General features: G+C 46.2%; 1 protein-coding gene across 1 annotated transcript in view; it reads right to left on the bottom strand.

Annotated features, from left to right (window-relative positions):
* LOC129867246 (neurocan core protein-like) overlaps positions 1-25,107 on the bottom strand; it is a 310,382-nt gene that overhangs the window by 220,966 nt on the left and 64,309 nt on the right. The window contains exon 2 of the mRNA XM_055940524.1: positions 6,919-6,998. Coding sequence (XP_055796499.1) covers positions 6,919-6,991 — 73 coding nt within the window. The 5' untranslated portion in view covers positions 6,992-6,998. The remainder of the gene's footprint in view (positions 1-6,918; positions 6,999-25,107) is intronic.

Here is a 25,107-nt window from a genome sequence, read left to right as displayed (position 1 = left end):
GTGCAATTTCTGATTGTAGCTGCAATGTAAACTATGATTTATACCTGAAATATGCACATTTTCCGAACAAAACATAGATTTATTGAATAACATGTTATAAGACTGTCATCTGATGAAGTTGTTTGTTGGTTAGTTTGGTTGGTTCTTGGTTAGTTAGGTTGGCTTTGTGCATGCTACCTGTGCTGTGAAAAATGTCTGTCCTTTTTTGTATTTGGTGGTGAGCTAACATAAATATACGTGCTGTTTTCACTGTAAAACATTTTAAAAATCGGACATGTTGGCTGGATTCACAAGATGTGTACCTTTCATTTGCTGTATTGGACTTGTTAATGTGTGAAAGTTAAATATTTCAAAAATATATATATTTTGAATTTCACGCCCTGCACTTGAAGTGGCTGTTGTCATATTGATCCCGACTTAGGGCTTGCCAGAAGAAGTTAACGTGATTTTTGAATGACTACCTCATCACTGTACCCGACACATACAATTATCTGTAAGGTCCCCCGGCTGAGCTGTGATTTTCAAACACAGATTCAACCACAATGCCTTGCAAAGAAGGGCACCTAAAAGCCGCACCTTTGGGGGTTTCGTTTGTTCTATATTCTACAAACGTTTCGTTTGTTCTATATTGTTTTTTTGTGCGGTTCACTTCAATAAAAAGGTTGAACCGATTTCACGCTGTGCTTTGGTCCAAATGTTATTACGACGATCGTGACAACTCCAGAATACTAACCTAATTAGAGTAAAAAGAAGGAAGCCTGCATAGAATAAAAAATATTCCAAAACATGCATCCTGTTTGGAACAAGGCACTAAAGCAAAATTGCAAAAAATGTGGCAAAGAAATGAACTTTGTCTTGAATACAAAGCGTTATGTTTGGGGCAAATCCAATACAACACATTACCACTCTCCATATTTTCAAGCATAGTGGTGGTTGCATCATGTTATGGGTATGCTTGTAATCACAGGCAAAATCATAGAGGAAAACCTGGTTCAGTCTGATTTCCACCAGATATTGGGAGATTAATTGACCTTTCAGCAGAACAATAACCTAAAACACAAGGTCAAATCTACACTGGAGTTGCTTACCAAGATGACAGTGATTATTCCTGAGTGGCCGAGTTACAGTTTTGACAAATTGACTTGAAAATCTATGACAAGACCTGAAAATGTTTGTCTAGCAATGATCAACAACCAACTTGACAGAGATTGAAGACTTTTTGTAACGTTCGTCTGAAGAAGTGGACCAAGGCGCAGCGTCATTTTTGGTCATCATATTTATTAAAATGAGAACCAGCAACAAAATTTACAAAGTGAAACCAAAACGAACGTACCGTTCCGTAGGCTACAAGAGCTGTACAAAAACATGATCCCACAACATAGGTGGGAAAACAGGCTACCTAAGTATGATTCCCAATCAGAGACAACGATAGACAGCTGCCTGTGATTGGGAACCACACTCGGCCAAACACAAAGAAATACAAAACATAGAATGCCCACCTCACATCACACCCTGACCTCACCAAATAGAGAAATAAAATGTCTCTCTAAGGTCAGGGCGTGACAATTTTTTAAATAATAAAAGAAGGTGCATCTACAAAGTATTGAATCAGGGGTGTGAACACTTATGTAAATTAGCTATTTTTGTATTTAATTTTCAATTAGTCTGCAAAAATGTCTAAAAACATGTTTTAACTTTGTCATTATGGGGTATTGTGTGTAGATGGGTGAGAAAAAAGTATATTTAATACATTTAAAATTCAGACTGCAACAAAACAAAATGTGGAAGGAGTCAAGTGGTATGAACACTTTCTAAAGTCACTGTCCATACATACACACATTCTATAGCAACAAAAACACATTACAGAGAATATTTGCCCTATTTACTTCTGTAGATGTTTTAATGTTGCTGTATAGTCCCCTTATAATAGCTACCACAGAGCTCTGTGTACAGTAAGTGTTACTGTGCTGTAGGGCTGGTCTGCTCTCAGGGCAGATCTGAAGGTACAGTAAGTGTTACTGTGCTGTAGGGGTGGTCTGCTCTCAGGGCAGATCTGAAGGTACAGTAAGTGTTACTGTGCTGTAGGGGTGGTCTGCTCTCAGGGAAGATCTGAAGGTACAGTAAGTGTTACTGTGCTGTAGGGGTGGTCTGCTCTCAGGGAAGATCTGAAGGTACAGTAAGTGTTACTGTGCTGTAGGGGTGGTCTGCTCTCAGGGCAGATCTGAAGGTACAGTGAGTGTTACTGTGCTGTAGGGGTGGTCTGCTCTCAGGGCAGATCTGAAGGTACAGTGAGTGTTACTGTGCTGTAGGGGTGGTCTGCTCTCAGGGCAGATCTGAAGGTACAGTGAGTGTTACTGTGCTGTAGGGGTGGTCTGCTCTCAGGGCAGATCTGACGGTACAGTAAGTGTTACTGTGCTGTAGGGGTGGTCTGCTCTCAGGGCAGATCTGAAGGTACAGTAAGTGTTACTGTGCTGTAGGGGTGGTCTGCTCTCAGGGCAGATCTGAAGGTACAGTAAGTGTTACTGTGCTGTAGGGGTGGTCTGCTCTCAGGGCAGATCTGACGGTACAGTAAGTGTTACTGTGCTGTAGGGGTGGTCTGCTCTCAGGGCAGATCTGAAGGTACAGTAAGTGTTACTGTGCTGTAGGGGTGGTCTGCTCTCAGGGCAGATCTGAAGGTACAGTGAGTGTTACTGTGCTGTAGGGGTGGTCTGCTCTCAGGGCAGATCTGACGGTACAGTAAGTGTTACTGTGCTGCAGGGGTGGTCTGCTCTCAGGGCAGATCTGAAGGTACAGTAAGTGTTACTGTGCTGTAAGGGTGGTCTGCTCTCAGGGCAGATCTGAAGGTACAGTAAGTGTTACTGTGCTGTAGGGGTGGTCTGCTCTCAGGGCAGATCTGAAGGTACAGTAAGTGTTACTGTGCTGTAGGGGTGGTCTGCTCTCAGGGCAGATCTGAAGGTACAGTGGGGTCCAAAATTATTGACACACTTGATAAAGATGAGCAATAATGATAAATAAATAAAACATTAAAATACTGAGCTATATTTTATGCCCCAAAAATTGGGAAATTATATTATATTATACTAATACAATTGCTCAGAAAAAGAGATTTTGTTTAACATGTAATATTGTTTTTCTCCTAAATTATTGTCACCCCTAAAGATTCTTATAAATACTGTAAAAAAATATAAAGTTTAGTATTTGGTTCCTAGCATGCAACGATTACATCAAACGTGTGACTCTACAAATGTGTTGGATGCATTTGCAGTTTGTTCTGGTTGTTTCAGATTATTTTGTGCCCAATAGAAATAAATGGTAAATAATGTATTGTCCTTTTGGAGTATTTTGTTTTTAATAAATAAGAAAATAATATGTTTCTAAACACTTCTACATTAATGTGGATGCTACCATTATTACAGCTACTCCTGGATGAATAATGAATAATGTTGAGTGAGAAAGTTACAGAGAGTCAAAGATCATACCCCCAAGACATGCTGACTTCCCACCATTACCAATAACAGGGGAGTTAAACATTCAGCAACAGCTGGCGTCCTACAGACACGCTCCATGCAAGGTTTAGAACGACATTCCCAATGCTGGCACTCTGCATGCAATCTTCACACCAGGACCCCTTTCCCCCTCTTTCGTCTTCACCTTTCCTCCCTTCTTCTCCTCTCTTCTCCCCCCTCCTCTCCTCCCTCCTCTAGCTATGAATGTTAACCATGCCCAGGGATATGGGCCTGCGTCTAAGCCCTGTCCTATCCCTGTCCCATCCCTGTCCCATCCCTGTCCCATCTCTGTCACATCGCTGTCCTATCCCTGTCCTATCCCTGTCCTATCCCATCGCTGTCCTATTCCTGTCCTATCCCTGTCCCATCCCTGTCCTATCCCTCTCCTATCCCTGTCTTATCCCTGTCCCATCCCTGTCACATCTCTGTCCCATCCCTGTCCTATCCCTGTCACTTCCCTGTCCTATCCCTGTCCTATCCCTCTCCTATCCCTCTCCTATCCCTGTCTTATCCCTGTCTTATCCCTCTCCTATCCCTCTCCTATTCCTCTCTTATCCCTGTCCCATCCCTGTCACATCTCTGTCCTATCCCTGTCCTATCCCTGTCACTTCCCTGTCCCATCCCTGTCACATCTCTGTCATATCCCTGTCCCATCCCTGTCCCATCACTGTCCCATCCCTGTCTTATCCCTGTCCCATCCCTGTCACATCTCTGTCCTCTCCCTGTCCTATCCCTGTCCCATCCCTGTCCCATCCCTGTCCCATCCCTGTCCCATCCCTGTCACATCTCTGTCCTATCCCTGTCCTATCCCTGTCACATCTCTGTCCTATCCCTGTCCCATCCCTGTCCCATCCCTGTCCCATCCCTCTCCTATCCCTGTCTTATCCCTGTCCCATCCCTGTCACATCTCTGTCCTATCCCTGTCCTATCCCTGTCACATCTCTGTCCTATCCCTGTCCCATCCCTGTCCCATCCCTGTCCCATCCCTCTCTTATCCCTGTCCCATCCCTGTTCCATTCCTGTCCCATCCCTGTCCTATCCCATCCCTGTCCCATCCCTGTCCTATCCCATCGCTGTCCTATCCCTCTCCTATCCCTGTCTTATCCCTGTCCCATCCCTGTCCTATCCCTGTTCCATCGCTGTCCTATCCCTGTCTTATCCCTGTCCCATCCCTGTCCCATCCCTGTCCTATCCCTGTCCTATCCCTGTCCCCTCCCTGTCCCATTCCTGTCCCATCCCTGTCCTATCCCTGTCCTATCCCTGTCCCATCCCTGTCCTATCCCTGTCCCATTCCTGTCCCATCTCTGTCCAATCCCTGTCCTATCCCTGTCCCAGCCCTGTCCTATCCCTGTCCTATTCCGCCACACGCCAGTGTAGTGCCACTCGGAGGCTACTGCCTGCGCCCTGTGTGGCGAAATTATACATTTATATGGTGTGGCACAGGGCCCCCCCCCCCCCCCATTTCCCATCCTCATCTCTGGCCCGTCAAACAAACACAGTCACCAGAGGAGCTTTTCATGCCAGCCCCCCTTCTGTGCCTACTCCCCCCTGCCTCCGCGTGTCTCCCTCCATCACTCATTTCCATTTTCACCCACCCGAAAAGGAGAAAGTTGGAAGGGTGTGGGGTGGGCCAGAGGGAGGGGGAAACATGTTCATAAACATTCTTTCCACAGTAGCAGGGTGAAATGCATCTATTTGCACGACATATATAAAGGCTCATATTTGTCAGTAAGTTATATGACCTGGGGGAAGCAGTGGACTTTTCATGCTTATGCTATGTGAGACTGCTGAGCATGCTTCTTGGCCTACAGTCTGCTACAACTACTGCTGTTACACACATGTGGGCGAGTACGCACGCACGCACACACACACAATCTGCTCCAGTCACGTCTTTTGTGCTAAAGGAGCAGCATGCTGAGTCACAGGCCACCAAGCCTTGGTTTTTCATGGGCCCCACAATGGTATGCTGTTTATCTTGACACAAGGCAGAACAATGGCGTGCAGATGGCAGCAGACGGAGCAGGGAGACAAGCCGGCACAGGGGGCTCAGAGGGGGCATTGGTCTGGGTTCCTTCTGGTAGAACTGTGGATGCATGGACACGACTGCTAGAGGCCCTCCACACCCTTCACCCTGGATAAGACTGTGTGTGTGTGTGCATGTGCGTGTGTGTGTGCGCGTGCATGTGTGCGTGTGTGTGTGTACTGTATGTGCGTGTGTGTACTGTATGTGTATGTGCGTGTGTGTGTGTGCGTATGCATATCTGTGAATGCGTGTATGTGCAAGTTTTTTGGCTGGTCTGGGTCTCTCCTGTAGGGGCTGTGGATGTGTGTACATGGTTACTCCAGCACTGTAGAACCCTGCACTGGCCAGATAAGACTATTTGAGTAACACTGGTCCAGGATCAGCTGTTGTCTGCAGGGAGAGTCTACTCCCTGACAGCTCATGATCTCAGACCTGCCAGAGTGTTCTCAGGGAGAGTGAGAGAGAAACATGCACTGACATAGTCAGAGGGTAAAAAATACCTTACCCAGTCATCTTCCAAATTATTGCCTGACTCAAGAGTGATGATGCTGGGGGACTAAATTGTCCTGCCAAAGGACTAGCCAAGCCTTAATGTGCAGGGACAGCTCTGACACACTGACACACAGCCAGAGACTGTCATAGCACTCAGAAATGTACTGAGACAAATCATAGATAAGGGTACATTAGGTATCTGCCTACATACTATGGCAAAGGGCTCATTGTACAGTATGTGGATAGAATATTGATGGAATCCATGTCTGTATCCTCAGTTTCTCACCGGGGGTGCATTAACTAGAAACCAAAAGGAAGCAAATGGCTGAAATGGGATGGGACTAATATGAACTTGTGGAATAACAAAATGCTCATTGTCGTTGCAAATTGTTTTCCGTTGCAAAGAATTTTGCTATGGTGTGAACTAATGAATGCACCCCAGATGTTTGAGAGCATCCTGACACATGCATGTGGGTATTAACATGATATTAAGGGTGTGTGTGTGCGTAGTGTGTGTGTGTGTGTGCGTAGTATGTATGTGGTGTGTGTGTTGATGCATGCATTCATGTGTCTTTGTGAGCGTTTGTGAATATGTGTTTTTGTGTGTTTCTCATGGTAAGTGAGGGTCAACCCATTCCTCCATAAACAGCAACTCTCCACAGGGCAGTGTTGTAAATAGGAGTCCAGGGACCAGTAAGCCAGCTAGTACACAGCACTGGGGACTAGCCAAGACTCTGCTAAGAGCCTGGAGCTATCACAAGACCTCCTCAGAAACACCTTCAGAAGAGCAGGGGGGTAGGTAGTGTGTTGTTAATGTGGTGCTAATGTTGTGTCTACTGGACCAACGCTGGTAAAAGACACACGGCCATGTTAACCAATGTAGGGAGCAGAACTTACCACAACCCAGAGAGAAAAGGAGGGCTGTCAGCAGAGCCTGCAGTCCACAGGCAGGGACCGTCGCACCCATCATCCTGGACCTGGGAGAGTGAAAGAGTGAAAGAGAGAGAGAGAGCGAGAGTGAGAATGAGAGAGAGAGAGAGAGAGAGAGAGAGAGAGAGAGAGAGAGAGACATCAATAGAATTAGAAGATGCTGATATGCTCACCCCCCATTTCCTCCCCTTAACGTGCCAGTTAAAGAGACAGAAGGAAAAGGTGAGAGGTGGTCAGGAGGCATAGCCATTAGAATCCCATCCACAGACGCAGGTTGAAGTTTATTGTCATGAGTCTTGTCCTGGAGGCAGAACTGAGTGATTTCCTCTTAGATACACCAGCTGCAAAGTGAAAATTGTCTATATTATACAAATTAATTTAAGGTCAGTGTGGTCAGGGTTATGGTTAGGTTTAAAATCCAATTTCATGACTTTGTGGCTGTGCCAGCTAGTGACCACTTCTGCAGAGCTGCCTCCAGAACATGATTCATGACGGAAAAACGCTAACCTGCTCCACAGACAGCCCTTGTAGTGACAAATCAAACAGGAGTAATTTCAGGTTCCATCAGAGGACCCTGATAATGTTGCTCACTTTACAATCTCCCTTCAATCAAAGATGGAGCTGTACCTAGAACAGCCCAGGGCGTAAGCCACAACCCAACTTGATTGACAATCAGGTGGATATGGTCTTTGTATTGAAGAATGTGTTATTAATTGGCAACCCATCAGCTTCTTCTGTTTACGCTACCAAAGGGAGAAACGTTTACATTAAAACGTCTGAGCACCGCAACACAACATGCAAATACAACACCTTTGAAGCCTCTGTTCCCATGGTAATTGTTACACATGGCATGTTTGACATTTTCACTCGTGAGTGTGGAAGCAGCTGGTATGCGAGAAAGAGCCTGGTGTTTGTATTAGTTAATTGGAAAATTCACTTTTTCCATTTCGTTGGGAAGGTGAAAAAAAGCCTTACAATACAAACACATTTGATAATGAATAAAAGTGAGGTCCTAATCATCTCAATATCTCTAGAAGAATCATTAAAGCAGAGTGAAAATCCAGTGGGAAAAAAAGCCTTCAAATCAATAAAATTCCATACAACTTTATCAATCCCATCAGGTGCAATACATAGAGAATTGTCCGAGCACATGCACACAACTACAGCATAAAAAGAAAAGCAGACTTTGTAACTAGGTACAGTATAGTATATACATTATTAGCCTGGATCAACTAAACTAAACCCTGACCTGTCTGTTGCTACAGTATAACTAAGTGTTAACACCAGTCCAGTCCAGACCAGACCAAATCAGTCCAGAGAGTAGGGTCCAGTGTGGGTTGAGGGTGAACTGAGTCCCAGTGAGAGAGGTCAGCCCCTGGCGTGAGGACAGTGTATAAATAATGAATGTTATGTGGCAGTTCTGGAGACAAGGTGTTCAGCCTGGCGCGGCGGCTAGGCAGCCAAGGGGCGAAATCCGAGGAGAGGGTACCACAGATACCCAGAGTCCATTACAGTTGCGCTATTCACTCAGACTGTTTTAAAGGCAAACAAGGACAAACGCCAGCCACAAACAGCCCAGCCAGGCTGTTCTCCATGGGAGGAATATACACTACCAGTCAAAAGTTAGGACACGCCTACTCATTCAAGGGTTTTTCTTTATTTTTACTATTTTCTACATTGTAGAATAATAGTGAAGACATCAAAAATATTTAATAATACATATGGAATCATGTAGTAACCAAAAAAGTGTTAACATGTATGTCTTGTTAAAAGTTAATTTGTGGAATTTCTTTCCTTCTTAATGTGTTGGAGCCAATCAGTTGTGTTGTGACAAGGTAACCCTGTTTGGTAAAAGACCAAGTCCATATTATAGAAAGAACAGCTCAAATAAGCAAAGAGAAACGACAGTCCATCATTAATTTAAGACATGAATGTGAGTCAATACGGAACATTTCAAGAACTTTGAAAGTTTCTTCAAGTGCAGTTGCAAAAACCATCAAGCGCTATGATGAAACTGGCTCTCACGAGGACCCCCACAGGAAAGGAAGACCCAGAGTTACCTCTGCTGCAGGGGATAAGTTCATTAGAGTTACCAGCCTCAGATTGCAGCCCAAATAAATGCTTCACAGAGTTCAAGTAACAGACACATCTCAACATCAACTGTTCAGAGGAGAATCAGGCCTTCATGGTCGAATTTCTGCAAATAAACCACTACTCACCAATAATAAGAAGAGACTTGCTTGGGCCAAGAAATACAAGCAGTGGAAATCTGCCCTTTGGTCTGAAGTCCACATTTTTGATTTTTGGTTTCAACCTCTGTGTCTTTGTGTATTTGTGTCTTTCTGTGTCTCTGTGTCTGTTCAGAGTAGGTGAACAGATGATCTCTGCATGTGTGGTTCCCACCGTGAAGCATGGAGGAGGTGTGATGGTGTGGGGGTGCTTTGCTGGTGACACTCTCAGTGATTTATTTAGAATTCACAGCACACTTAACCAGCATTGCTACCACAGCATTCTGCAGCGATACGCCATCCCATCTGGTTAGTGCTTAGTGGGACTATCATTTGTTTTTCTACAGGACAATGACCCAATACACACCTCCAGGATGTGTAAGGGTTATTTGACCAAGGAGAGTGATGGAGTGCTGCATCAGATGACCTGGCCTCCACAATCACCGACCTCAACCCAATTGAGATGGTTTGGGATGAGTTGGACTGCAGAGTGAAGGAAAAGCAGCCAACAAATGCACAGCATAGGTGGGAACTGCTTCAAGACTGTTGGAAAAGCATTCCTCATGAAGCTGGTTGAGAGAATGCCAAGAGTGGGCAAAGCTGTCATCAAGGCAAAGGGTGGCTACTTTGAAGAATATAAAATATATTTGGATTTGTTTAACACTTTTTTGGTTACTACATGATTCCATATGTGTTATTTCAAAGTTTTGATGTCTTCACTATTATTCTACTATGTAGAAAATAGTAAAAATTAAGAAAAACCCTTGAATGAGTAGGTGTGTCCAAACTTTTGACTGGTACTGTATATACACAATAAAATACAAAAACACAGTCATGAGAAATACAAATAAAACATCACAGATCACCCAGGAAAACAGTTACATTTCTCCACAAATTAAGTCCCCAATCAATACATGAAATTGTTGGAACAGCACCAGAACATCAATATGAAATCCTTTTTGAATTTTGTTCCAGCAATACAGAACATCAAAACTAAAATCAGATTTACCTCGCTCGGTGGAGACCCTAGGAACCTCAAGAGTTAACCAATCCTGTGAACGGGTTAGACAACTCAGGTGTCTACACTTCAACAGCAAAGTAAGATAAGACGGAAGTTTTTGAAGTAGGGCCTCTAGAGAGGAGGCTCCCTCTCTCCTCTATCTGTTTACTCTACTCCTTCCTTTTCCTTGTGAGGAGCACTCCAGGTTAATTGACAGGGCCTTTCAGCAGTGTGGCGTTAATGTGGCATGGCCTCCTCCTACCACCCTTCCATACCTCCCGACATCCCTCCATCCCTTCACCCCAATAGCCCATCTGTTCATTGCATCTTTCATGTCAGTGTGACCAATCCCTCATAATGTAGGCTCCAAGGGCACACTGCTGCATACACACTGAGAAACACTCATGCAAACACTCAGAGGTTCAAATGTCAATTAAAGCTCCGCTATTCGCTCAGACTGTCTCAAAGGCAAACAAGGACAAACACCAGCCACAGACAGCCCAGCCAGGATGTTCTATATGGGAGGAATATGTGCCTGTGTGACTCAGTTGGTAGAGTGTGGCTCTTGCAATGCCAGGGTTGTGGGTTCGATTCCCACAGGGGACCAGTATGAAAATGTATGCACTCACTACTGTAAGTCACTCTGGATAAGAGCGTCTGATAATTACTAAAATGTACATGTAATTGAAAAGAGCTGGGCACACCTTATCCCTCCTAAATATTACTACAGATCAACGCTGCCCAAATGATGATGTGATATTATACTGGAGGTAGGAGTTTTCCCCACCATGTTACCTGACCTGGGAAAACTCCTGCCTGTAGTTAAACCTCTGGCCTATGAGTATTTCCTGGTTAGAAAAATCCAGGGCTCTAATTATTAGACTCCTTAGTACCATGCTAGGGTCAAGGCAAGAATGCTAAGTGATTTCCTTGTTAACGAAGTCTAGAAAATATCCTATTCCCTTTCTAGACTGTTTTATGTCCAAAGGCTTTTCATGACACACAGACCCACTTCAATCCCAGACCATTAGTCTCTTCTGAGCTCCATGGCCCTCTCTCCACATCATCAATATGGATAAAGACCTGTATTCCTGTGTGTTCAATAGGGCTGTGTGTTCAATGTGTGTTCAATAAGCCCTGTATTCCTGTGTGTTCAATAAGTCACAACACTGTGTCCGCTCTAACTTTGCCACTATCTTTAGCCTTTTTCTTCGCATCCCTCTCTCTTCCTTCTGTCTCTCTCTCTTTCTCTCGGTCTCTCTCTTCTCAACAGTTCTTTATTCTTGCCTTCGACCTCTACGCTGGCTGCCTGTAACCTCCATCACTGCTTTCATTGACCTTCGACTTCTACGCTGCCAGCCTGTAACCTCCATCACTGCTTTCATTGACCTTCGACCTCTACGCTGGCAGCCTGTAACCTCCATCACTGCTTTCATTGACCTTTGACCTCTACGCTGCCAGCCTGTAACCACCATCACTGCTTTCATTGACCTTCGACCTCTACGCTGGCAGCCTGTAACCTCCATCACTGCTTTCATTGACCTTCGACCTCTACGCTGCCAGCCTGTAACCTCCATCACTGCTTTCATCGACTTTCCATCTCTACACTGCCAGCCTGTAACCTCTTTCATCGCAGCTTGAAGACTCAGGAGTCTATCTGTTAATTGTATTTGCGAGTTGGAGCCATACTGTTTTCTACCGGCCCTCCGCGAGTAGGGGACAGCCGCCAAGCTGTGAGTCTCCTTTCAAATACCCACTCTCTATGCTCCGCCAGCTCACCGGACTGGACATCCCCGCGACGCCCACATGAACCTGCTGCTATTTACACAGCTGCATACATTTCACACACTGGCATACACACAACCCAAGCATGCACAAAAGTATACAGGAGCACACACACAGACAAGAATGTATGCACACACACACACACACACACACACACACACACACACACACACACACACACACACACACACACACACACACACACACACACACACACACACACACACACACACAAACAGAGAGAAACCTGTACACACAGCCACACACAGCCAGAAAGTATACATAAAGTATTGTGACTCTGATACTCTCTGTGCCTATCATAACTCGTGACAGATTACACATACAGTAATTACGGCGTTAGCGTTGTGTGATAACAGAGAGACCAGAACAGGTGTCTACTGTCCAATACCACACACTGAGACAATGCTCCATACTGAGAAGTCTGAGAGGAGTCACTGGGAGCCTCACTGTATCCCTGCACAGCCTACACAGCTGCTTCATCCCAGCTGGTGGGGAGCTCTGCTCAGCCTGTCAGACTTGACTGCTCCGTCCATTCTGTCACACCCATAAGGGAGGGAGGGAGGGGTTTTTGTGCTGTTACCACCTGTCAGGAGCTCATGCTGTCCCTCTACGGAGAATATTTCTACCCTTCTCTCTGTCAAAGTTCTTTCTGTCATCCAAAAAGTTTCTCTATAATTTGTTTTGCTCACTCTCTCCTCTCTTTATATGTCTTCTCCCTCCTTTCTGCCATTCTAAACCTCCATGGAGTCTGACTCTCTCTCTCTGTCTGCTCCCTCCATGGAGTCTGATTCTCCCTCTCTCCTCTGCTCCCTCCAAGGAGTCTGACACTTTCACTGTCTGCTCTCTCAATGGAGTCTGATTCTCCCTCTCTCCTCTGTTCCCTGCATGGAGTCTGACTCTCCCTCTCTCCTATTCTCCCTCCATGGAGTTTGACTCTCCCTCTGTCTGCTCCCTCCATGGAGTCTGACTCTCCCTCTCTCCTCTTCTCCCTCCATGGAGTCTGACTCTCTCTCTGTCTGTTCCCTCCATGGAGTCTGACTCTCCCTCTCTCCTCTGCTCCCTCCATGGAGTCTGACTCTCTCTCTGTCTGCTCCCTCCATGGAGTCTGACTCTCCCTCTCCCCTCTTCTCCCTCTATGGAGTCTGACTCTCTCTGTCTTCTCCCTCCATGGAGTCTGACTCTTCCTCTCTCCTCTTCTCCCTCTATTGAGTCTGACTCTCTCTGTCTTCTTCCTCTTTGGAGTCTGACTCTCTTTCTGTCTGCTCCCTCCATGGAGTCTGACTCTCAATCTCTCTTCTGTTCCCTCCAAGAAGTCTGACTCTCTCTCTATTCTTCTCCCTCCAAGGAGTCTGATTCTCTCTCTGTCTGCTCCCTGCATGGAGTCTGACTCTCTCTCTCTGTCTGTCTGCTCCCTCAATGGAGTCTGGCTCTCTCTGCTTGCTCCCTCCATGGAGTCTGACTCTCCCTCTCTCCTCATCTCCCTCCATGGAGTATGCCTCTCCCTCTCTCCTCTGCTCCCTCCATGGAGTCTGACTCTTTCTATGTCTGCTCCCTCCATGGAGTCTGACTCTCCCTCTCTCCTCTTCTCCCTCCATGGAGTCTGACTCTTCCCCTCTCTGTCTCCTCCCCCAATGGAGTCTGACTCTCTCTGTCTTCTCCCTCCATGGAGTCTGACTCTCTGTCTCTCCTCTTCTCCATCCATGGAGTCTGACTCTCGCTCTGTCTGTTCCCTCCAAGGAGTCTGACTCTCCCTCTCTATTCTTCTCCCTCCAAGGAGTCTGATTCTCTCTCTGTCTGCTCCCTCAATGGAGTCTGACTCTTCCTCTCTCTGTCTGCTCCCTCAATGGAGTCTGGCTCTCTCTGCTTGCTCCCTCCAGGGAGTCTGACTCTCCTCTCTATGTCTGCTCCCTCCATTGAGTCTGACTCTCTTTCTGTCTGCTCCCTCCATGGAGTCTGACTCTCTCTCTGTCTGCTCCCCCAATGGAGTCTGACTCTCTCTCTGTCTGCTCCCCCAATGGAGTCTGACTCTCCCTCACTCCTCTGCTCCCTCCATGGAGTCTGACTCTCTCTCTGTCTGCTCCCTCCATGGAGTCTGACTCTCCGTCTCTCCTCTGCTCCCTCCATGGAGTCTGACGCTCCCTCTCTCCTCCTCTCCCTCCATTGAGTCTGACTCTTCCTCTCTCTGTCTGCTCCCTGCATGGAGTCTGACTCTCCCTCTGTCTGCTCCCTCCATGGAGTCTGACTCTCCCTCTCTCCTCATCTCCCTCCATGGAGTCTGACTCTCCCTCTGTCTGCTCCCTCCATGGAGTCTGACTCTCCCTCTGTCTGCTCCCTCCATGGAGTCTGACTCTCTCTCTGTCTGCTCCCTCCATGGAGTCTGACTCTCAATCTCTCCTCTGTTCTCTCCAAGGAGTCTGACTCTCCCTCTCTATTCTTCTCCCTCCAAGGAGTCTGATTCTCTCTCTGTCTGCTCCCTGCATGGAGTCTGACTCTCTCTCTGTCTGTCTGCTCGCTCCATGGAGTCTGACTCTCCCTCTCTCTGTCTGCTCCCTCAATGGAGTCTGGCTCTCTCTGCTTGCTCCCTCCATGGAGTCTGACTCTCTCTCTCTGTCTTCTCCCTCCTTGGATTCTGACTCTCCCTCTGTCTGCTCCCTCCATGGAGTCTGACTATCTCTCTCTCCTCATCTCCCTCCATGGAGTCTGACTCTCCCTCTCTCCTCTGCTCCCTCCATGGAGTCTGACTCTCCCTCTCTCCTCTTCTCTCTTCATGGAGTCTGACTCTCCCTCTCTCCTCTTCTCTCTCCATGGGGTCTGACTCTCCCTCTCTCCTCTTCTCCTTCCATGGAGTCTGACTCCTCTCTCTCTCCTCTGCTCCCTCCATGGAGTCTGACTCTCCCTCTCTCCTCTTCTCCCTCCATGGAGTCTGACTCTCCCTCTCTCCTCTTCTCTCTCCATGGAGTCTGACTCTCTCTCTGTCTGCTTCCTCCATGGAGTCTGACTCTCCCTCTCTCCTCCTCTCCCTCCATGGAGTCTGACTCTCTCTGTCTTCTCCCTCCATGGAGTCTGACTCTCTCTCTCCTCTTCTCCATCCATGGAGTCTGACTCTCTCTCTGTCTGCTTCCTCCATGGAGTCTGACTCCCTCTCTCCTCCTCTCCCTCCATGGAGTCTGACTCTCTCTGTCTTCTCCCTCCATGGAGTCTGACTCTCTCTGTCTTCTCCATCAATGGAGTCTGACTCTCTTTCTGTCTGCTCCCTCCATGGAGTCTGACTCTCTTTCTGTCTGCTCCCTCCATGGAGTCTGACTCTCAATCTCTCCTCTGTTCCCTCCAAGGAGTCTGACTCTCTCTCTCTATTCTTCTCCCTCCAAGGAGTCTGATTCGCTCTCTGTCTGCTCCCATCATGGAGTCTGACTCTCGCTCTGTCTGTCTGCTCGATCAATGGAGTCTGGCTCTCTGCTTGCTCCCTCCATGGAGTCTGACTCTCTCTCTGTCTGCTCCCTCCATGGAGTCTGACTCTCAATCTCTCCTCTGTTTTCTCCAAGGAGTCTGACTCTCCCTCTCTATTCTTCTCTCTCCAAGGAGTCTGATTCTCTCTCTGTCTGCTCCCTGCATGGAGTCTGACTCTCTCTGCTTGCTCCCTCCATGGAGTATGATTCTCCCTCTCTCCTCTGCTCCCTCCATGGAGTCTGACTCTCTCTCTCTCCTCTGCTCCCTCCATGGAGTCTGACTCTCCCTCTCTCCTCTTCTCCCTCCATGGAGTCTGACTCTCCCTCTCTCCTCTTCTCTCTCCATGGGGTCTGACTTTCCCTCTCTCCTCTTCTCCTTCCATGGAGTCTGACTCCTCTCTCTCTCCTCTGCTCCCTCCATGGAGTCTGACTCTCCCTCTCTCCTCTTCTCTCTCCATGGAGTCTGACTCTCCCTCTCTCCTCTGCTCCCTCCATGGAGTCTGACTCTCCCTCTCTCCTCTTCTCTCTCCATGGAGTCTGACTCTCCCTCTCTCCTCTTCTCTCTCCATGGAGTCTGACTCTCCCTCTCTCCTCTTCTCTCTCCATGGAGTCTGACTCTCCCTCTCTCTGCCTGCTCCCTCCCTTCTTTCTTTCTTGCCATCATGTATTATTAACGAGACTCATTAATCACTCAGTCCCCCTGTCATTCCATCAGCTCTCTCTGCCATTGTCCCTGCAGCAGTCGGTCAGTCAGTCACAACACAACACACAGACACACATTTGTTTTACTATCCATGATTCCTTAACCTCAAACCCTAAACCTAAGCCTATCCCTTAGCCATAACCCTAACCCGTACTGTAACCCTAACCCTAAACCTAGCCCCTAAGTCAAAAATAGCCTTTTGTCTTGTGGGGACTAGAACAGTTGTTTTACTCTCCTACACACGGCTCTCCTACACACGTCTCTCTCTCACACACACACACACACACACACACACACACACACACACACACACACACACACACACACACACACACACACACACACACACACACACACACACACACACACACACACACACACACACACACACACACTCACACACACACACACACACACACACACACACACACACACACACACACACACACACACACACACACACACACACACATACACACACACACACACACACACACACACACACACACACAGCTATTTCCACTTGGGAGCCTCATCAACAGAGACATTTATCCTTCCAGGAACCATATTGCTGAACTTCCATATTGCATCGTAAATGTTATCTTTAGTATGCTACATTTGCATGACAAAGTTGATATTTTATGAGCTGCTTCTCCCTCCTCTGTTAGTTCCTTGTGTTTTCCTTGGTGAGATTTTGTTCTGATGCTTCGTGATAAAAGCATCCAGATGAAAACAAAGCTGAGACCGGAGCGCTAAAAGCAAACTTATAAAACCTGAATGAGGAGAGAACACAACAGTTATCCAATGGGAAGAAAGGACAGCATGCGTTGTCTGGGACACAACAAACACATTGTCTGTCTGTGGCGCAGTAGAATCAGATGACCCATTATCATTCCATGTGTTTGAGCACTCTGACTCCAGCTAGCTACCATCCACACAAAGTGTGGGGAAAATCTGGGGCTTTAGACATTCATTTTTAGCACACTCCGCCAACCCTGATGTTCTAGCCGTGTCTGAATCCTGGCTTAGGAAGGTCACCAACAATTCTGAAAGTTCCTTCCCCAATTACAACATTTTCCGTCAAGACAGAACTGCTAAAGGGGGCGTAATTGAAATCTAATGTAGAGATAGCCTGCAGAGTTCTGTCATACTATCCTGGTCTTAGTTAGTTAGAGCTTCTACTTTTAAAGATCCATCTCTCCAGAAATAAGTCCCTCACTGTTGCCGCTTGTTATAGACCCCCCTCAGCTCCCAGCTGTGCCCTGGACACCATATGTGAATTGATTGCCCCCCATATATCGTCAGAGTTCGTACTGCTAGGTGACCTAAATTGGGATATGCTTAACACCCCGGCCGTCCTACAATTTATGCTAGATGCCCTCAATCTCACACATTATCTGACCAGGTACAACCATAAATCTGTAAACATGGGCACCCTCATAGATATCATCCTGACCAACTTTCCCTCTCAATACACCTCTGCTGTCTTCAACCAGGATCTCAGCGATCACTGCCTCATTGCCTGCATCAGTAATGGGTCCGCGGTCAAATGACCACCCCTCATCACTGTGAAACGCTCCCTAAAACACTTATGCGAGCAGGCCTTTCTAATCGACCTGGCCTGGTTATCCCGGAAGGATATTGACCTTGTCCCGTCAGTAGAAGATGCCTGGTTGTTCTTTAAAAGTGCTATCCACACCATCTTAATTAAGCATGCCCCTTCCAAAAAATGTAGAACTAAGAACAGATATAGCCCTTGGTTCACTCTAGACTTGACTGCCCTTGACCAGCACAAAAACATCCTGCGGCGTACTGCATTAGCATTGAATAGTCCCCGCGATATGCAACTTTTCAGGGAAATTAGGAACCAATACACACAGTCAGTTAGGAAAGCAAAGACTAGCATTTTCAAACAGAAATGTGCACCCTGCAGCATTACTTCCAAAAAGTTTTGGGACACTGTAAACTCCATGGAGAATAAGAGTACCTCCTCTTAGCTGCCCACTGCACTGAGACTAGGAAACACTGTCACCACTGATAAATCCACGATAATCGAGAATTTCAATAAGCATTTCTTTACGGCTGGCCATGCTTTCCACCTGGCTACCCAAACCCCAGCCAACAGCTCTGAACCCCCCAAAGCAACTTGCCCAAGCCCCCCCCCCCCCCCCCCCCCCCCCCCACCCTCTCTTCCTAAAATTATCCGCAGCCACGCTCAATGCACCTCAGCCACGCTCAAGGTCCTAAACGATATCATAACCGCCATAGATAAAAGACAGTACTGTGCAGCCGTCTTCATCGACCTGGCCAAGGCTTTCGACTCTGTCAATCACTGTTTTCTTATCGGCAGACTCAACAGCCTTGGATTCTCAAATGACTGTCTCACCTGGTTCACTAACTACTTCTCAGATAGAATTCAGTGTGTCAAATCGGAGGGCCTGTGGTCCGGAACTCCGGCAGTCTCTATGGGGGTTTCCACAGGGTTCAATTCTCAGGCCGACTCTTTTCTCTGTATATATCAATGATGTCACTCTTGCTGCTGGTGATTCCCTGATCCACCTCTACGCAGACGACACCATTCTGTATACATCTGGCCCTTCTTTGGACACTGTTTTAATAAACCTCCAAACAAGCTTCAAATCCATTCAACTCTCCTTCCGTGGTCTCTAACTGCTCTTAAATGCTAGTAAATGAAAGGCATGCTCTTCAACCGATCGCTGCCCGCACCCGCCTGCCCGCCTAGCATCACTACTCTGGACGGTTCTGACTTAGAATATGTGGACAACTATAAATACCTAGATGTCTGGTTAGACTGTAAACTCTCCTTCCAGACTCACATTAAGCATCTCCAATCCAAAGTTAATTTAGAAAAAGTCTCCTTCACTCGTGCTGCCGAACATACCCTCGTAAAACTGACTATCTTACCTTGACTTTGGCGATGTAATTTACAAATTAGCCTCCAACACTCTACTCAGCAAATTGGATGCAGTCTATCACAGTGCCATACGTTTTGTCACCAAAGCCCCATATACTACCCACAACTGCAACTTGTATGCTCTCATTGGCTGGTCCTCGCTTCATATTCTTCGCCAAACCCACTGGCTCCAGGTCATCTACAAGTCTTTGCGAGGTAAAGCCCTGCCTTATCTCAGCTCACTGGTCACCATAGCAACACCCACCCGTAGCACGCGCTCCAGCAGGTATATTTCACTGGTCATCCCCAAAGCCAACACCTGCTTTGGCCGCCTTTCCTTCCAGTTCTCTGCTGCCAATGATTGTAACGAATTGCAAAAATCACTGAAGTTGGAGACTTATATCTCCCTCACTAACATCTGTAAATAGCCCATCCAACCAACATGTTTTTCTGCTCTTTTGCACACCAGTATTTCTACTTGCACATCCTCATCTGCACATATATCACTCCAGTGTAAACTGCTAAATTGTAATTACTGTTTGTAATGTAATTAATGTTTTGCCTTACCTCCTTACTTCATTTACACACACTGTATACAGATTTTTCAATTGTGTTATTGACTGTACTTTTGTTTATCCCATGTGTAATTCTGTGTTGTTGTTTTTGTCGCACTGCTGTGCTTTATCTTGGCCAGGTCGCAGTTGTAAATGAGAACTTGTTCTCAATTGGCCTACCTGGTTAAATAAAGATGAAATAAAATACAATTTCCAGCCAGGCTCTGCATCATCATCACAGCCTACCTTACGGCTCTCACACACACACACACACACACACACACACACACACACACACACACACACACACACACACACACACACACACACACACACACACACACACACACACACACACACACACACACACACACACACACACACACACACACACACACACACACACACACACACACACACACATACAGTAATTCCATCCCACCACATGTGAGGCTGAAGGCTCAGGTTATAAAAGGAGGATTATTAGCATTTTGAAAACATTGCATGATAATGAAGTCAATGCTAATTTCCTGTATGAGAATGTGAGCATGTGTGTGTGTGTTTTCCTCCCACACACCCTGGAACCTCTCCAATTTGCATACCGTCCCCCCTCTCCCCAACAGACCCACAGCACTCCACACTGCCCTTTCACACCTGGACAAAAGAAACACCTGTGAGAGAATGCTGTCCATTGACTACACCTCAGCGTTCAACACCATAGTGCCCACAAAGCTCATCACTATCCAAGGACCGTGGGACGTAACACCTCCCTCTGCAACTGGATCCTGGACTTCCTGACCTGGGGGTGGTGAGGGTAGGCAACAACACATCCACCACGCTGACCCTCAACACTGGGGCCTCTCAGGGGTGCGTGCTGTTCACCCATGACTGCGTGTCCGCTCACAACTCCCAACACATCACTAAGTTTGCAGATGACACGATGGTGATGAGACAGCCTATAGGGAGGAGCTCAGAGACCTGGCAGTATTGTCCCAGGATAACAACCTCTCCCTGAATGTCAGCAATACAAAGGAGCTGATCGTGGACTACAGGAAACAGAAGGCCGAGCACGCCCCCATTCACATCGACGGTGCTGGAGTGGAGTGGGTTTAGCGCCTCAAGTTCCTCTGTGTCCACATCACTAAGGATCTGTCATGTACCGAACACACCAACAAAGTTGTGAAGAGGGCACGACAGTGCCTTTTCCCCGTTAGGAGGCTGAAAAGGTTTGGTGTGGGCCCTCAGATCCTCCAAAAGTTCTACAGCTGCACCACTGAGAGCATCTTGACTGGCTGTATCACCGCTTGGTATGGCAACTGCTTAGCATCCGACTACAAGGCACTACAGAGGGTAGTGCATACAACCCAGCACATCACTGGGGCGGAGCTCCCTGCCATCCAGGACCTCTATACCAGGCGATGTCAGAGGAAGGCCCTAAATATTGTCAAAGACTCCAGCCACCCTAATCATAGACTGCTCTCTCTGCTAACGCAGGGTAAGCTGTACCGATATACCAAGTCTGGAACCAACAGGACCCTGAACCACTTTTACCTCAAGCCATAATACTGCTAAATAATTAGTTAAATAGTTTACAAAATAGCTACCCGGACTATCTGCATTGTCCCTATTTGCAGTAACTTTTTTGACTCATCACATTCGCTGCTGCTATCGTTTACTATCTATCACTTAATTCCTAGTTATATGTACATATCCACCTCAATTACCTCATACCCCTTCACATTGACTAGGTACTGGTACCCCTTGTATATAGCCATGTTATCATTACTCATTGACTAGGTACTGGTACACCTTGTATATAGCCATGTTATCATTACTCATTGACTAGGTACTGGTACACCTTGTATATAGCCATGTTATCATTACTCATTTACTAGGTACTGGTACCCCTTGTATATAGCCGTGTTATCATTACTCATTGACTAGGTACTGGTACCCCTTGTATATAGCCATGTTATCATTACTCATTTACTAGGTACTGGTACCCCTTGTATATAGCCATGTTATCATTACTCATTGACTAGGTACTGGTACCCCTTGTATACAGCCATGTTTTCATTACTCATTTACTAGGTACTGTTACCCCTTGTATATAGCCATGTTATCATTACTCATTGACTAGGTACTGGTACACCTTGTATACAGCCATGTTATCATTACTCATTGACTAGGTACTGGTACACCTTGTATATAGCCACGTTATCATTACTCATTGTGTATCTGTTATTACTTTTATTATTAAGTGATTTACTTTTCTATTATTTCTCTATTTTCTTTCTCTCTGCATTGTTGGGAAGGGCCCGGAAGCATTTCACTGAATCATGTGACTAATAACATAGTATTTTATTTGATGTGTGTGTGTGTATACAGTATGTGGACATGTGTCTATGTGTGCTCGTACACTACCGTTCAAAAGTGTGGAGTCACTTAAAAATGTCCTTGTTTTTGAAAGAAAATTGTTTCAGCAACCATCACTCCTGTGTTCCAATGGCACGTTGTGTTAGCTAATCCAAGTTTATCATATTAAAAGGCTAATTGATCATTAGAAAACCCTTTTGCAATTATGTAAGCACAGCTGAAAACTGTTGTTCTGATTAAAGAAGCAATAAAACTGGCCTTCTTTTCAGCATTTGTGGGTTCGATTACAGGCTCAAAATGGCCAGAAACAAATAACTTTCTTCTGAAACTCGTCGGCCTATCCTTGTTCTGAGAAATTAAGGCTATTCCATGCAAGAAATTGCCAAGAAACTGAAGATGTCATACAACGCTGTGTACTACTCCCTTCACAGAACAGCGCAAACTGGCTCTAACTGTTACGGCGATCCTCCTCCTCTCCATCTTCGGAAAAGGAGGAGTATTGAGGGAACCAAGGCGCAGCGAAGTTTGAATACATATTTATTTAAACAAGACGAAAAACGAACACGAACTACACTTGAAATGATACAAAATAACAAACGACGTAGACTGACCTAAACATGAGAACTTACATAGACACGAAGAACGCACGAAATGGAAACAGACTACATAAGCCGAAACAGTCCCGTGTGGTACGAAATAACATACAGACACAGGAGACGATCACCCACAAACAGTGAGAACACCCTACCTAAATATGACTCTTAATTAGAGGAGAACGCAAAACACCTGCCTCTAATTAAGAGCCATACCAGGCAACCAAAACCAACATAGAAACAGATAACATAGACTGCCCACCCAAAACTAACGCCCTGACCAATTACACATACAAAAACAACATAAAACTGGTCAGGACCGTTACACTAACCAGAATTGAAAGAGAAGTGGGAGGCCCCGGTGCACAACTGAGCAAGAGGACAAGTACATTAGAGTGTCTAGTTTGAGAAACAGATGCCTCACAAGTCCTCAACTGGCAGATTCATTAAATAGAACCCGCAAAACATCAGGCTCAACGTCAACAGTGAAGAGGCGACGCAAGGGTGCAGGCCTTCTAGGCAGAGTTCCTCTGTCCAGTGTCTGTGTTCTATTGTCCTTCTTAATATTATATTTTTATTGGCCAGACTGAGATGAATGAAGCTACCAGTTGAGAACTAGACACTCTAATGTACTTGTCCTCCTGCTTAGTTGTGCACCAGGGCCTCCCACTCCTCTTTCAAAAACAAGGACATTTCTAAGTGACCCAAAACTTTTGAAAGGTAGTGTATCTGTATCCATGCGTCAATTTGTGTGTGAGTCCATTTGTCCCGTTTGTATGAGTGTTTCTCAGTGTGTATGAATGTTTCTCAGTGTGTATGAATGTTTCTCAGTGTGTATGAGTGTTTCTCAGTGTGTAAGAATGTTTCTCAGTGTGTATGAATGTTTATCAGTGTGTATGAGTGTTTCTCAGTGTGTATGAGTGTTTCTCAGTGTTTATGAGTGTTTCTCAGTGTGTATGAGTGTTTCTCAGTGTTTATGAGTGTTTCTCAGTGTTTATGAGTGTTTCTCAGTGTGTATGAGCGTTTCTCAGTGTTTCTCAGTGTATATGAGCGTTTCTCAGTGTGTATGAGTGCTTCTCAGTGTGTATGAGCGTTTCTCAGTGTTTCTCAGTGTGTATGAGCGTTTCTCAGTGTGTATGAGTGTTTCTCAGTGTGTATGAGCGTTTCTCAGTGTGTATGAGCGTTTCTCAGTGTTTCTCAGTGTGTATGAGTGTTTCTCAGTGTGTATGAGTGTTTCTCAGTGTGTATGAGTGTTTCTCAGTGTGTATGAGTGTTTCTCAGTGTTTATGAGTGTTTCTCAGTGTGTATGAGCGTTTCTCAGTGTTTCTCAGTGTGTATGAGCGTTTCTCAGTGTGTATGAGTGTTTCTCAGTGTTTCTCAGTGTGTATGAGCGTTTCTCAGTGTGTATGAGCGTTTCTCAGTGTGTATGAGCGTTTCTCAGTGTTTCTCAGTGTGTATGAGCGTTTCTCAGTGTTTATGAGTGTTTCTCAGTGTTTCTCAGTGTGTATGAGTGTTTCTCAGTGTGTATGAGCGTTTCTCAGTGTGTATGAGCGTTTCTCAGTGTGTATGAGCGTTTCTCAGTGTTTCTCAGTGTGTATGAGCGTTTCTCAGTGTGTATGAGTGTTTCTCAGTGTGTATGAGCGTTTCTCAGTGTTTCTCAGTGTGTATGAGCGTTTCTCAGTGTGTATGAGTGTTTCTCAGTGTGTATGAGCGTTTCTCAGTGTTTCTCAGTGTGTATGAGCGTTTCTCAGTGTGTATGCAGTAGTGTGCCATTGGAGCCTACATGATGAGGGATTGTTCACACTGACATGAAAGATGCAATTCATGGGACGAAGGGATGGAGGGATGGTGGGAGGTATGGAAGGAGGAGGAGGGAGTGATGGAGGGAGGTATGGAAGGAGGAGGAGGGAGTGATGGAGGGAGGTATGGAAGGAGGAGGAGGGATGAAAGGCCCTGTCAATTAAACTGGAGTGCTCCTTACTGGGCCAGCTATCGTTTCTTATCTCATCCCTCTCTCCTCTCATCCCTCTCTTGCATCTAATGTGCCAGGATGTGACCATGGCAGCGGAGAACGCAGGCAGTGTGTATATTTCCCCTACCTACGAGTTATTATATGTTTTTCCACTCTCCTGATAATGCACAGTTAGCGACAACACAAAAGGGTAGGTTGTATTCGGATGTATTCTCGCGTTGTGGCCAAGCGTTGGGCCGTGAAAGTGACAGGAGGGAGAGAAGTGGAGAGAGGAGGGGACTTCTCCTTGCAGAAGTGAAGCTGCCCAGGACTCTGTGAAAGCATATTACTTCCACCTCAAAGAAACAGTCTCTCTCTGCCCCCTCTCTCCTATTCAGATGAGCACCCCACCAGTGAAATGAGGCTGGCTGGCAGTCAGGGCTTGGCGGGAGGTGGAATATATACAAAAAATACATATTGCTCCAATCTAGTAACTGACAGAAGGGGTGAGGTCCTGCTTTTAAATGAGGAAGAGAGAGAATACCTCTATCTAAAGTGCCTTCGGAAAGTATTCAGACCCCTTGA

This window comes from Salvelinus fontinalis, chromosome 12 (genome assembly GCF_029448725.1).
Source record: "Salvelinus fontinalis isolate EN_2023a chromosome 12, ASM2944872v1, whole genome shotgun sequence".
Taxonomy (NCBI): domain Eukaryota; kingdom Metazoa; phylum Chordata; class Actinopteri; order Salmoniformes; family Salmonidae; genus Salvelinus; species Salvelinus fontinalis.
The sequence above is the reverse complement of the archived record's forward strand: the minus strand, read 5'-3'. Positions and strand labels throughout refer to the sequence as shown.